This window comes from Carlito syrichta, unplaced genomic scaffold (assembly GCF_000164805.1).
Source record: "Carlito syrichta isolate Samal-C Ts95f unplaced genomic scaffold, Tarsius_syrichta-2.0.1 Scaffold136712, whole genome shotgun sequence".
NCBI lineage: Eukaryota > Metazoa > Chordata > Mammalia > Primates > Tarsiidae > Carlito > Carlito syrichta.
Window position 1 is genome coordinate 530,323 of NW_007080808.1, and position 11,968 is coordinate 542,290.

The window sequence follows — 11,968 nt, forward strand, 5'->3', positions numbered from 1 at the left end:
AGAAAATTGTACTGTACGTGATGAGCTTTCACCCCACATTCTTTTTGCTCAGTTTGACCACATGCCCTGTCATAGGAGTCCTTGTTATTTGCCTGTTCTTAGAACATTGGCTTCTTGTTTCTATAGCTCAGGGACCTCAACTGATAAACCTTCCATGTATTTTTTAAAAACTGTGTTAGCATTTTATCAGAATTGTTGTTATTGTTAGTGCTCTGTCTTTGAGTCGTTTGTCTCTAACCCAATTTTCCCCATATGCTGTTATTTTTAGTGCTCAATTTTATGGGAAGAGATTTTTCATAAATGTGTGTGTCATATTAGAGTAGAAACTTCTATATTTTAAAAATCTGTTCTAAGAAATTCTATTATATAAACTATAAGGCATGGAATTTAATGATAAATCATAAATGGTGAGGTGATTGGAGTTGACATTGTGTAATGTAAAGCAAGAGTTCAGTGTTCTCCAGCTAACAAAGAATAGGTGTTACTATAGAAGTATTATGCGATTGTTTGTATTCTTTAACTTTGGTACTTTTTCTGAATGTATAATGGTTGAAGTGTTCTTTATTTTCTATAATTCCCAGGTTCTGTTATGTATGTTACCCCAATTTGAGGTATTCATAAGAGGATACTTTTATCAAACCAGCCTCCTGCCCTAGTGCATATTTTACATAATTTAATACTTTGCATATCATATTGAATGATCCTATAAATAAGATTTGAGAGAAAACATTCCAATTAGTTAGAATCAATTTGACAGTCAAGGACTAAGTAACAAGGCTAATCCTAGCCCTCTGGGAGGCCGAGGCAGGAGGATTGTTTGAGCCCAGGAGTTCAAGACCAGCCTGGGCAACCTAGTGAGACCTTGTCTTGACAAAAAATTAGCAGGGCATGATGGTGTAGGATCATAGTCCCAGATACTTTGGGGGGTCAAGCGGAGGGGAAGAGGAAGGAAACTGAGCCTGAGAAGGAGGATCACCTAAGCTTATGAGGTCAAGCCTGCCGTGAGCTGTGATCAAGCCACTGCACTCTAGCCTGGGCAACAAAGTGAGACCTCAACTCCAAAAGAAAAAAAAAGGAACTACATAACTATTCACAAACACTCTATTATTTTGAAGCTTTGAATGTCCTCCTGCATGGGACCCTATAATGATGAATCAGATTGAAACATACAAGGCTGACAGTACATTTTTCCTTAGATTAAAGGAGAAATTAGGACCTAGAACTAACATAGGCCAAGTAGTCTTAAAAAGTAGCAGGTGCAAAAACAAGATATCCACAGTTTCTTCCTAATGTTGATTTAATTCCTACCTCAGACATTTAGAGGGTATAGGAGTGATAGGAAGAGAAGAGCTTTTCAGTGGAAAGGGGCAGTTTTCCCATTAATTCCTAGGCTTCTTATCCCAATTTCAAAGAAAGAGATCCATAGAGCTAGAAGAGGCAACCTATAAAGATAAAATCTTCAATCTTAAAAGATTTAAAAATTGATTAGAAAAGGATGTCAAGATATAAAATTGACCTACGAATTCTTAATAGCAACATAGCCAGCCTAAATGCCAAAAGTATTCAGATGCTAGACTCTGAGGCTGAGTAATTCATCAGGATATATTGGTTGGGCAGTTTGTTCCCTATCTCACCGTTTGTCACCCTAGAAAATCTTCAAAAGCAGCTAGACAAGAACCCTTTCTGTGACATGCACATGATGGTCTCCAGGCCAGGATAGCAGATAAAGACAACAGCTGCCACTGAATAAATAAATATACTTTTTACCTTGAAGCTACTGAGAAACCAGCAACATTTATTAAAGATATATAGAAGAACTGGATGAAGTTTGGTACTGCTGTTAAATCAGGAACTATTACTGAGTTTTTGACATCATGAACTAATCTAATGGACATGATCTTGTGGAACCTGGGCTTGGAGGGCAGAATTTAGGGTAGTTATAATGTTGAGGGTTCATTGGTTGAGGACACAGTTCTCCTCATGGACATAGAGATAAATGGTTGACGAGGTCTTGATGGGTTTTATAAATATGCAGAGGTAGGAACTAACATGATTATCTTGCAAAGCCATAATGAAAAGTAAAGACTAGTTTTCTGAAAAGTGTTTGCTTGGGAGCAGTTCATAAATAAACTTTGAATTATTATGTGTATGACATCTTTTTTTAACTGTCATAAAGAGTATTGACCACTAATCAAGCATTTCTGTTTTTCTGAGCAATGTTTCATTCCAGTGACTTAAAATTATCATGCAGAATATTCTAATAGAGTAGAAATTGATGTACATATTATAAGTATTTTAAGTAACAAGTTAAAGGTTAGTGTTGTGAATGTCTTATTAGAAAACTTAAGTTTTGTAAACAGTAAAAATACAGCTGTATTAAGCTTATGAACCAAATTTTATATCAACCAAATTTTATATCAAAGCCCAAAGAAGTATTAGCTATTATGAAAAAGACTTTTCTACATTTCTAAAAAGAATTTTCTGGTGCTTACCTGTTTTCCAAAACCAAAATAATCTTTGTGTTTTCCTTATTCCATATTATTTGTGACTTGCGTGTTTGCTTGATAATGTGACTAGGATAGAACTGCTGGTGAAGTCATAAGCCCTATTTTGGTTAGAATGGAAAGTCACATTATTTTTGCCCTTAAACATTGAGTTTCCCTTCTTTTCTTTATGCATCAAATCTATTGAAAAATGTATGGAGGGAAAAGGGTTTTCAGGTCATCTGTGATCTATTCTAAAATTTAAGTATAGATTGTATGGTACTTAGTTGTGCTTTTAGTCAACTTTGCTAGAGGAGTGTATTATTCAGCAAGTATTTTCTTCTTCAATCCATTGCTTAAGGTCATTAGACAGTGTTTTTGCCTTGGTTGTGGCAGACAGGAAAATTATAGCCTATATTTGGAGGCAAGATTGGGGTGAAAAAATGCATGTACTTCGGAGTTAAATTGACTTGAGTTTTAATCTTGACTGTGATACTTATTGCTCTTTGACTTTGGCAAGTCACCTAACCTCTCTAAACTTCAGTGACTCCTAAATAAATAGGCTATATAAAACTTGCAGAGTTGTTTGAGAATTAAAAGAAGTAATACATATAAAGCATCTAGTGCTGTTTCTAGCACTTAGATGGTACTCAATACAGTGTAGTTGTTATTACCTGTATATACATTTCTGTTTTTTAGGTTACAAGGTACTTTCATACAAAACCTCATTAAATCTTCAAATCAATTTTATAAAGAGGAAGGACAAGTATTTTAATAAAGAGGAAATTAAAGCTTAGCAACAGGCTAGTACCATGGAAGGGATCCAGTAAGGCACAGAATTTCTGATTACTGACCTAGTATCCTTATCAGAGATGGAGCCCTTGGGAGGTGGGTGTGGCAAGGTAAGCTTCTCTGAAAGAGTTTTGTCACCTTTGACATTGTCTTACTTCCAGTCTAATCTTACCCTGCAGCAGAACCAGATAGCTGAGAACATTCTGAAACTACAGATCTTGCCCCCAGGGAGAGGTGCAGGGTAAGTGATGACAAGGTACAGAGTTGATCCATTGCCTAACATTGTTATAACTATGTTCCAAATTATAATTAGAAAAGAAATATGTGCCAACCACTTCATTCTTATAAATATACTTAATATATACGGCAAAAAAATAAAATAAAATAACAGGAACAGTACGGGTAATTTTAGGTTAATATGAATTGTATGGTGTGTATTATGTTTTGAGAAATAAGGCCTAGCTTTTAAGCACAAAATAGAACTTGTTTATTTTGTGCTTAAAAGAGACTAAAAATTACAAAGTAAGTTTGTTTCTTAACACTTTTATAGGCTTAGAGGAAAGAGTTATGCTATAGATAGCTGGCAGTTTAATTAACTTCAAAGTACACAAGGCATATATAAGTAATTTTAATTTTTAAAATTTGCATAGAAAATTATGGTATCAAACATGACAGCTAGATTTGAGTTTCTCAAATGTGGATTATCAGACCTTTGCTTTTTTGGCATTAAAAGTATATGCATAGTGAAACTATCATAAAAATTAGAAACTATTTGTGGAAAAAGGGGAGAAATTGACTTAAAACTGGAGTTGAGATGACTCACTACATGCATTGACTACTAACTCTAACTTTAGTTAAATGCCCTAGGATGAATTACTTTAATTAGACAGAATCTGATAACTAGGGACTTTGTTTGCAACTTATAGAAGCAAAGCTTTTGTTAGCGCACATGGTATCAGTGTAATTTAGGAAAAAACACCATCTGGTTGAGCAAACAAAAATGTGTCCCTTCTTCATAGTCCCCTGTCAAGTGTATGACCTACCAAATAGAGCAGGGGTTGGGTCTCAAACTCCCTTAACAAACAGGCTAAGAATATGTTGCTTTCCTGAAGAGGAAGAAGAACATTAAATTTTGGAATTATTAAAGTGGTCCAGTGTAATAGGAATGAAGCAAAAGCGAATTTAGTGTGAGAGCTGAAAGGAAGATGCAGAAGATGGGAAGGAAGTGGAAGAACAGAATGCCAATTCTGCTCCTTTTACAATTTTACCTAAGGCTGTAGGAATCACTGTGTCTCCCTCACTCACCCATCTCCTTTAGGAAGAGGAGAGGAAAGGGAAAGGGGGTCTCATTCTCAGTCCTCTTCTCATTCTCAAAGAAATAATTCAGTATTTTCAGAATTTTCCTCATTTGCAAGACCTTCTGGGATGTATTTCTCTTGAAGGTAAGAAGTTTGAGGGTACGTTTTGCAATAAAAAAAGAAGACACAAAAGGATTTGGGGAGTTGCCATGGTCACTCCATTCTTTGAGACAAAACCAGGATTAGAAACCCAGTAATAGAAATGCCACTGGAAAGTTTGTCAGCAGAAGCTGAGATTTATTTCTGCAGCAAATTTTATGCCTCAATGAATTATTCTTTTTGAATTTATCTTCTAATAAAATGTATTACATTTAATAAAAAGTGATGCTTCCAAACAGGATAGTTGAAAGTACAAGATAGTTTATAGAATGTGCTAACTTACACAGATCTATGAGAAAAAAAAAAGTGGTGATAAAGATGCTAATATTAATTTTTTTATTTCTTTGAAAATACTAAGATAAAAAGACACTGGGACCTGTAACTTTGCTCTTTGGATTTATGTGGGGCCCTGCTGATTTTTTGAAGGAGACGCTTGATTAGTGTTAGCACCAGGAAGCTGAAAAATCTGTCAGGCTTTATATGGAAAAATCTGAAACTTCTGTTTCAGTTTCTGCATCGTGTCAGCATTTATTATCCTTAAGTAATTTAAAGGCATTTCTCCTTCAACTCTCTAGTATTCCTAAACAAAACAAAAATGTCTTTACATAATTTTTCCTTAAGAAATTACTCTTTCCTTTGATCACAGTCACTCTTTAGAGCCGGCATATGTCATTCATACCTTGCCTATTTCTAGTCAACACAAATTCATTCCTCTAATGGAATGAAATCAAGGAGAACACAACACTGGTTGATGTATTCTAGAAACAGAAAGGCATGGGATCCAGGCCCTAAGTTGACTTTAGCTCCCTTGAGCCCTTTCCATTCTCTACACTATTCTTTTAACGACCTAAATACACTCCTGCCTCAGGACCCTTGCGTTTACTATTTCTTGGAAGGCTCTTTACACAGATAAATACACAAATCATTCCTTCAGCTTCTTTTAACTCTTTGCTTGAAGGCCACCTTATCAGAGAGAATTTCTGTGACCATACTGTTTAAAACAACTTCCCTCCCACCTCACTATCAATCTCCTTAACCTGCTTTATCTTCCTTCTTTTTCATCTCCAACTAGATAAGTGCTAGGAAAGCAAAGATCTATTTTGTTTTTTGCTGTGGCCCCAGAGGCTAGATGAGATCTGACACATAATAAGCATGTTACAAATACTTGCTGAATGAAAAAAAAAAGATATGAAGACCAGTTCTGGCTGACTTGTTTTAAGAGAACTCATAAGTCATGATGTGCCCATAGGAAAGCCATCAAAGTCTAGATATCTCTAAGTTTAGGGGTTAGATTTGTTCAGTGTGGATCTAAAAGAAAGGAGAAAGACCGCTGTATTATAGGAATGCAGGTTTTTAGCTGAAAGTAAGGAAGAACCTGCTAATAACTACAGCTCTTTGAAAGTGTTTGATCTGTTTTTCTGTACCTATTTACATAGGTTGTATGACCACTTTGGGGATAGAAAGGAAATCCAAGCATCTTATACAAATTAGATTATATTTCTTTTAACAAGGTTTTTACAAGGTATGATTCTATATTGACGCAAAAATTAATAATTGAATTAGTTTCTTCTGCAGAATGCTGCCAAATAGATGTATCTATTATGTTAACACCCTAGACCAGGGATTGACAAATTGTACTTCCTGGGGCAAATCTGACCAGTCACCTCTTTTTGTAAATAATTTTACTGTAACATAGCCATGACCATTGATTTACATATTGTCTGTGGATTTTTTTACCCTATAATGCACAGTTGAGTAGTCACAACAGAGACCTCATGACCTGCAAAGTCTAAATATTTACTATTTAGACTTTTTTTTTTTGAGTTGGAATCTCACTCCTTCTCCCAGGCTGGGGTGCAGTGGCATGCATGCTCACGGCCACCCCTGTATCGACCTCCTGGGCCTCAGCAATCCTTCTGCCTCAACCTTCCAAGTAGCTGGAACTACAGATGTATACTACCATGCCCGGCTATTTTTTATTTTATTTTATTTTATTTTATTGTAGAGATGAGGTCTTACCAAGTTGCCCAGGCTGGTCTCAAACCCGCGGACTCAGGCAGTCCACTGGCCTCGGCCTCCTAAAGTGCTGGGATTACAGCCAGAGCCACTGAGCTCAGCCACCATTTAGACTTTTACCAAAAAAAATTGACAACTGCTGCCCTAAACCTAAGAAATACTATGTTGGAACCTATCTCTATTCAGTTTCATAAGTACTTTATTGTCATCATTATTTATTAACTCATATCAATAAAGACTTAACCATAATAATATAAACCATTCTGAATACTTAAATAGAGGGAATTTAATGCAGGGCAGTGGTTACATGAATGATAGAAGTGGCTTAAAAGTCCATAGATGAGCATCAGCAGGAAGATGCCACCACTTCTACCTGGAAGACACAGGAAGGAGATAGATAGTTTTGTCAGAGCCCAGAGGCTGGAATCAAACAGCAGAAACTGGAATTATAGTGCTGAAGGACAGGAAGGATGGAGTTTCGGCCTGAAGCTGGAGTCACAGAAAAGCTTCTGCTTCTGCCTCCGATGCTGCCTGAAGCACAGAGGGAAATGAAACATACCCTGGCTTCTCCACCAGTGCCTTCCATCACCTGAACCCAACATAAGTCAACTGACAAACCTGAGAAATGGAGCTTGCAGGGTGTGTCCCCCTAAAATTCAGAGCAGAGAAAAAGGGTGAGGAATGAGTCTAAGGACACCTATACCTGAGATCTGCACAGCTGTTAATAGTTGTTAAGTACTGCCTTAAGACAGGCACAGAACTAGCAACTGGTTTACATGAATCCTTATCTACAAGACAAATACTAGTACTATCCCCAGTTTATAGATGAGGCTTAGACAAGTAAGTAAATTTCTCAAGGCCATGAATAAATGACCATGTTAGAAATGAATCCAAGTCTGCCTTACTCCAAAGCTCTTGCTTTAGCTCTCTCATTTTGCAATGAGAAAAAAAGTTGTATGGGGAAGATAAACTTGCAGCTAGTTCATGGCAGCCCTAGGTATAGATCCCAGGTTATTCCCATTAGATTTCTGTACACTTTAAGCTGTTATTATAGCATTTAGAGAGTGTCCAGAGGAGACCCCCATTTACATCACAAGGTATCCTTGCACCCTGAAACTATACTGAGCAACCTTCCTATAACCTGGTTTACTTTGTTGTAAAATGGGATTATTAATTATAGCCAGCCACAAGAGTGTTGAGAAAGATTAAGCATATAATGTATATAAAGATCTTTGAACACTATACCACAGAGAAGGTACTTAGTAAATTCCAACTGTCTATTGTTATTGTTAATCTTTTTATTATGCTGACTCTGAAAGAGATTATCACAGGAAAAGAGTAGATCAAACATTTTATGAAATGTAATCCAAGAACTTTATTAAACAGTGATATTCTATTATGGACATTTTGTTTTTCTTTTATTTAGGAAGGTTGTTGGAAGATACTAAAAAAATGGTGAGAATCCACCATCTTGTCTTACCGTGGTTTCTCTTTATAAGTCCCTATGAAATGTTTCTTTCTAAGAAAAAAACAAAGATACTAAAAAAATAGCACTTTTGTTTTGTTTTCCTTTAAGTGAATGGACCGCATGATGTCTTTGTTTATCAGTTCAAGGGCTTTTTTATGTACCATTGCATATATATGTAAAATGTCATTTTCTCTTATGCTTCTATAAAGTTTCTCTCTTTCATCTAGGATGGCCTTTCCCCAATCATTCCCAACATATGATCTCTTCCTTCAGGTCCCCATGGTTTTACTTGGCTTCATTCTTTTTTTTTTTTTTTTTTTAATTAGAGTCTCACCCTATTGCCCAGGCTGGAGTGGTGCAGTGGCATGCTCACAGCCACTGCAGCCTTGACCTGCTGGGCTCAGGTGATCCTTCTGCCTCAGCCTTCCAAGTAGCTGTATCTACAGGCATGCGCCACCATGCATGCCCGGCTAATTTTTTTAAATGATTCTTTATTGTAGAGATGAGGTCTTGCCAAGTTGCCCAGGCTGGTCTCGAACCTATGGGCTCAGACAGTCCTCTCACCTTGGCCTCCCAAAGTGCTGGAATTATAGACATGAGTCACCATGCCCAGCAACTTCATTCTTAATAGTCTCCCATTCCTCCAAGTCCTTTTTCTTAACTAACACAATTCCTATACTGTAATACTTCGGAACATGCTCAAGATTTTGTTTCTCAAGCAGTATTTCCCTAGGTAATCACATGAAACATTGATCTTTTACCTATATATAGCACCTGTAGAAAACCTGTAACATGCTGTCATATACTATTTATATTGCCTGAAATAGTTTTGTAGCTTTTCCATTTGTATTTTATTTCTCCCACTTGATTGAAAGTCATGCTTGGATGGACTTTTATGAGGTTGTTGCTTTACAAATACTTAAGTAATGTGTGAAAACTTATAACTAGAGTTCAAATTACTTGTGTGTTTATTTTTGTTAATTGATGCTGTTTGCTTTTAAAGGTGGTTTTGCTGCAAAGCAGAAGCCACTGACTTTGGTCCTTGTGTGGGATTCCCTGAAAATAGCTAGAAAGAAAAGAATTCCTTTAATCTAAAGCATTCCAAAGATCCAAATATTAACAGACTATGAAATAAAAGACCCTGGAAGCAAATCCTTCCAACATGCTACACCATGTAGCCTATGGTGAAGAGTTCTTTTTCTTCTTTTTATTTAATGACAACCAAGAAGGGTATTTTGATAAGAAAAATAACCCATTAGATGTAGCATAGGAATGTCATATGATAAGTGCTGAAACTATCTTAAAATGCAGGGCTCATAATAGAATGTGGACCTGCTGCCACGATTTTCAGGCTCTGAGGCTTTAGATTTGATTTAGTAAAAAATTGAACTGTAATATATAAGGAAGTAATGATGACTGTGCAAATATTTGCACTTTGTGGTCCATTATTATTTCACGTTTCAAGTGACTGTTTACAGTTTACTAACCTCAGAAAGCTGTACAGAGCAAATGAGAGATCTGAGGGAAAGTAGTAAAAAGTACTCCAAATGATCTCTGAGAATTCCTGTTACATACTTGTCATTTATTCACAAGAATTTTATACAATGACATATTCTTTCATGTTTAAGGAGAATGTCTTCTCAGACAGTGTTTCAAAATCAGTAACTTTAGTTAAATGTTACAACTATAGAAGTCTAAAAAATAAGTCATATTGCTCAAACACTGTGAATTGTTATAATTTGTGAACGTAAAGGTTACATTTAGGATGACTCTGTGGTGTTTGGTAACTAGACCTAGATAGATTTTTCAGTTTAAAAAATTAGGCCAGGCACAGTGGCTCATGCCTGTAAACACAGCACTTCAGGAGGCCAAGACAGGAGGATTGCTTGAGCCCAGGAGTTCAAGACTAGCCTGGGCAACATAGCAAGACTTCATCTCTACAAAAAAAATTTTTAAAAATTAGCTGGGTGGAGTGATGTGTGTCTTTAGTTCCAGCTACTCAGGAGACTGAGGTGGAAGGATTGCCTGAGCCTAGGATTTTGAGGCTGCAGTGAGTTGTGATGGTGCCACTGCACTCCAGCCTGGGCAACTGAATTAGAACCCCCCAACTCAAAACAACAACAACAAAAAAAATCATAAGCATTTCTGAATAGAAGAAGCATTCCCAGTGTTGAAAGCAAATAATCCTCTCTTTACCCTCTTACCATCTTTCCTTACCCCTCAAATACATGCTTTGAACCCTTTACTACTTCATTCTCTGTGATGTTATTATATTAAGTGTAAATCTTAATAAGTCCCAATTCCTTGAATTTGAATGTATTGAGACTTGAGGTCTAGCATTTTGCCTAGTTTATTCTATATTTAAAATAACGTTTTTGGCAGGGTTAGACAGTAAACAGCTATAGTAGTAGGGGCCCAAACCACAATGAATACTGCTGAATGTCATGTTACAAACCTGCCTCTTGAGTCCTTAAAATAAACTTCTAAAAGTAGCTATGGCAACCGAACCTGAAATACTGTTACCAGAAGGGATTTTGTGTTTTAGTTTCTTCATCCAGTTCTCACGTGTGTTTATAAGGCAGTACCTTACAGATTGATTATGAAGAGGACTATGACATGTATCCAAGCATAAAGTTATATGGAAACTATGAAACAGTTTGTTTAGATTACTTGTTATTTCTTCTGTAACTAAGATTATAGTTCAGACACTTCAATCTGAATATGATTGTTAAACAGTAACATAAATGCCAGAATTATAGCCAGAGACTAAGGTAGTAAGTAATTTGATGTTCGGGCAATTTTAATTTTAGGGACATTGTCCTTAGGTTTTGGTATTTTCCAACAATTGTACCATTTATGATTTTATTTTATTTTAGCCATGCCCTTTGGGTTCCCGAGATTTTCGAGAGAAACAGTGTGCAGACTTTGACAATATGCCTTTCCGAGGAAAGTATTATAACTGGAAACCCTATACTGGAGGTAATGTATAACCTGGTAGAGCATTCATGCTTCAGAGCCTTGCAAACATAAAAGAATATATAAATACATAAAAGCACACACATTCATTCATGCATACACTAGTTAAAATTAGTGTTTGCAAATAAGCACAGGAAAGTACTTATAGTACTATAAAGGTCTAATGTCTTCTTTTCCCCATAATAAAGTTTATATGTTAGTACAAATGATCAGAAATCATTTTCTAAAACCCAATTCTGTTTAACAAGGTGCAGAATTCCTAGAAAGGATGTCTACATATTAAAACCATATAGCATTTTTGAGTTCTGCTTGAGACTTCCTTGGGGTGTATGTAAATTGCATTATAATCTTTAAATATTTATAATTATCACCCTAAAACAAAATATAATAATATAAATCAGGAAAATCTGTGTTCTTTCTTAGTCAAGGGCCAAAGATCATTCCACAGATTATTAATACTCTTTTTCAGAGTTAGGACACATTTCTACTCTTATTTGTGTAGGTATCAAGCACGAATTGTTCAATAAGCAGAAGTATTTTTATAGTCCCAAAATATAAACTAAATTTTGTTGAAATGTTCTCTCAGAAAAATTGAATTTACTTTTAAGAAACGTTTACTGTTTGTTTTTCTAAAATTTTATTTTAGAAATTATCCAATAGAGCAATATTAAAAGAGTTTTACAGTGACAACTGTATATTCACTACCAAAATTCTACCGTTAACATTTTACTATACTTCATGCATGTTTTTTAACTCTCTATTCATTTATTACTTCA

At 35.8% G+C, this 11,968-nt stretch overlaps 1 protein-coding gene across 1 annotated transcript in view; it reads left to right on the forward strand.

Moving 5' to 3' along the window:
* ADAMTS6 (ADAM metallopeptidase with thrombospondin type 1 motif 6) overlaps positions 1-11,195 on the forward strand; it is a gene marked incomplete at its 3' end in the record, with an annotated part of 238,514 nt that extends 227,319 nt beyond the window's left edge. Inside the window, exon 15 of the mRNA XM_008049780.2 lies at positions 11,093-11,195. Within this exon, the coding sequence (XP_008047971.1) occupies positions 11,093-11,195 (103 nt within the window). The remainder of the gene's footprint in view (positions 1-11,092) is intronic.
* Between the last annotated feature and the right edge of the window lie 773 nt (positions 11,196-11,968).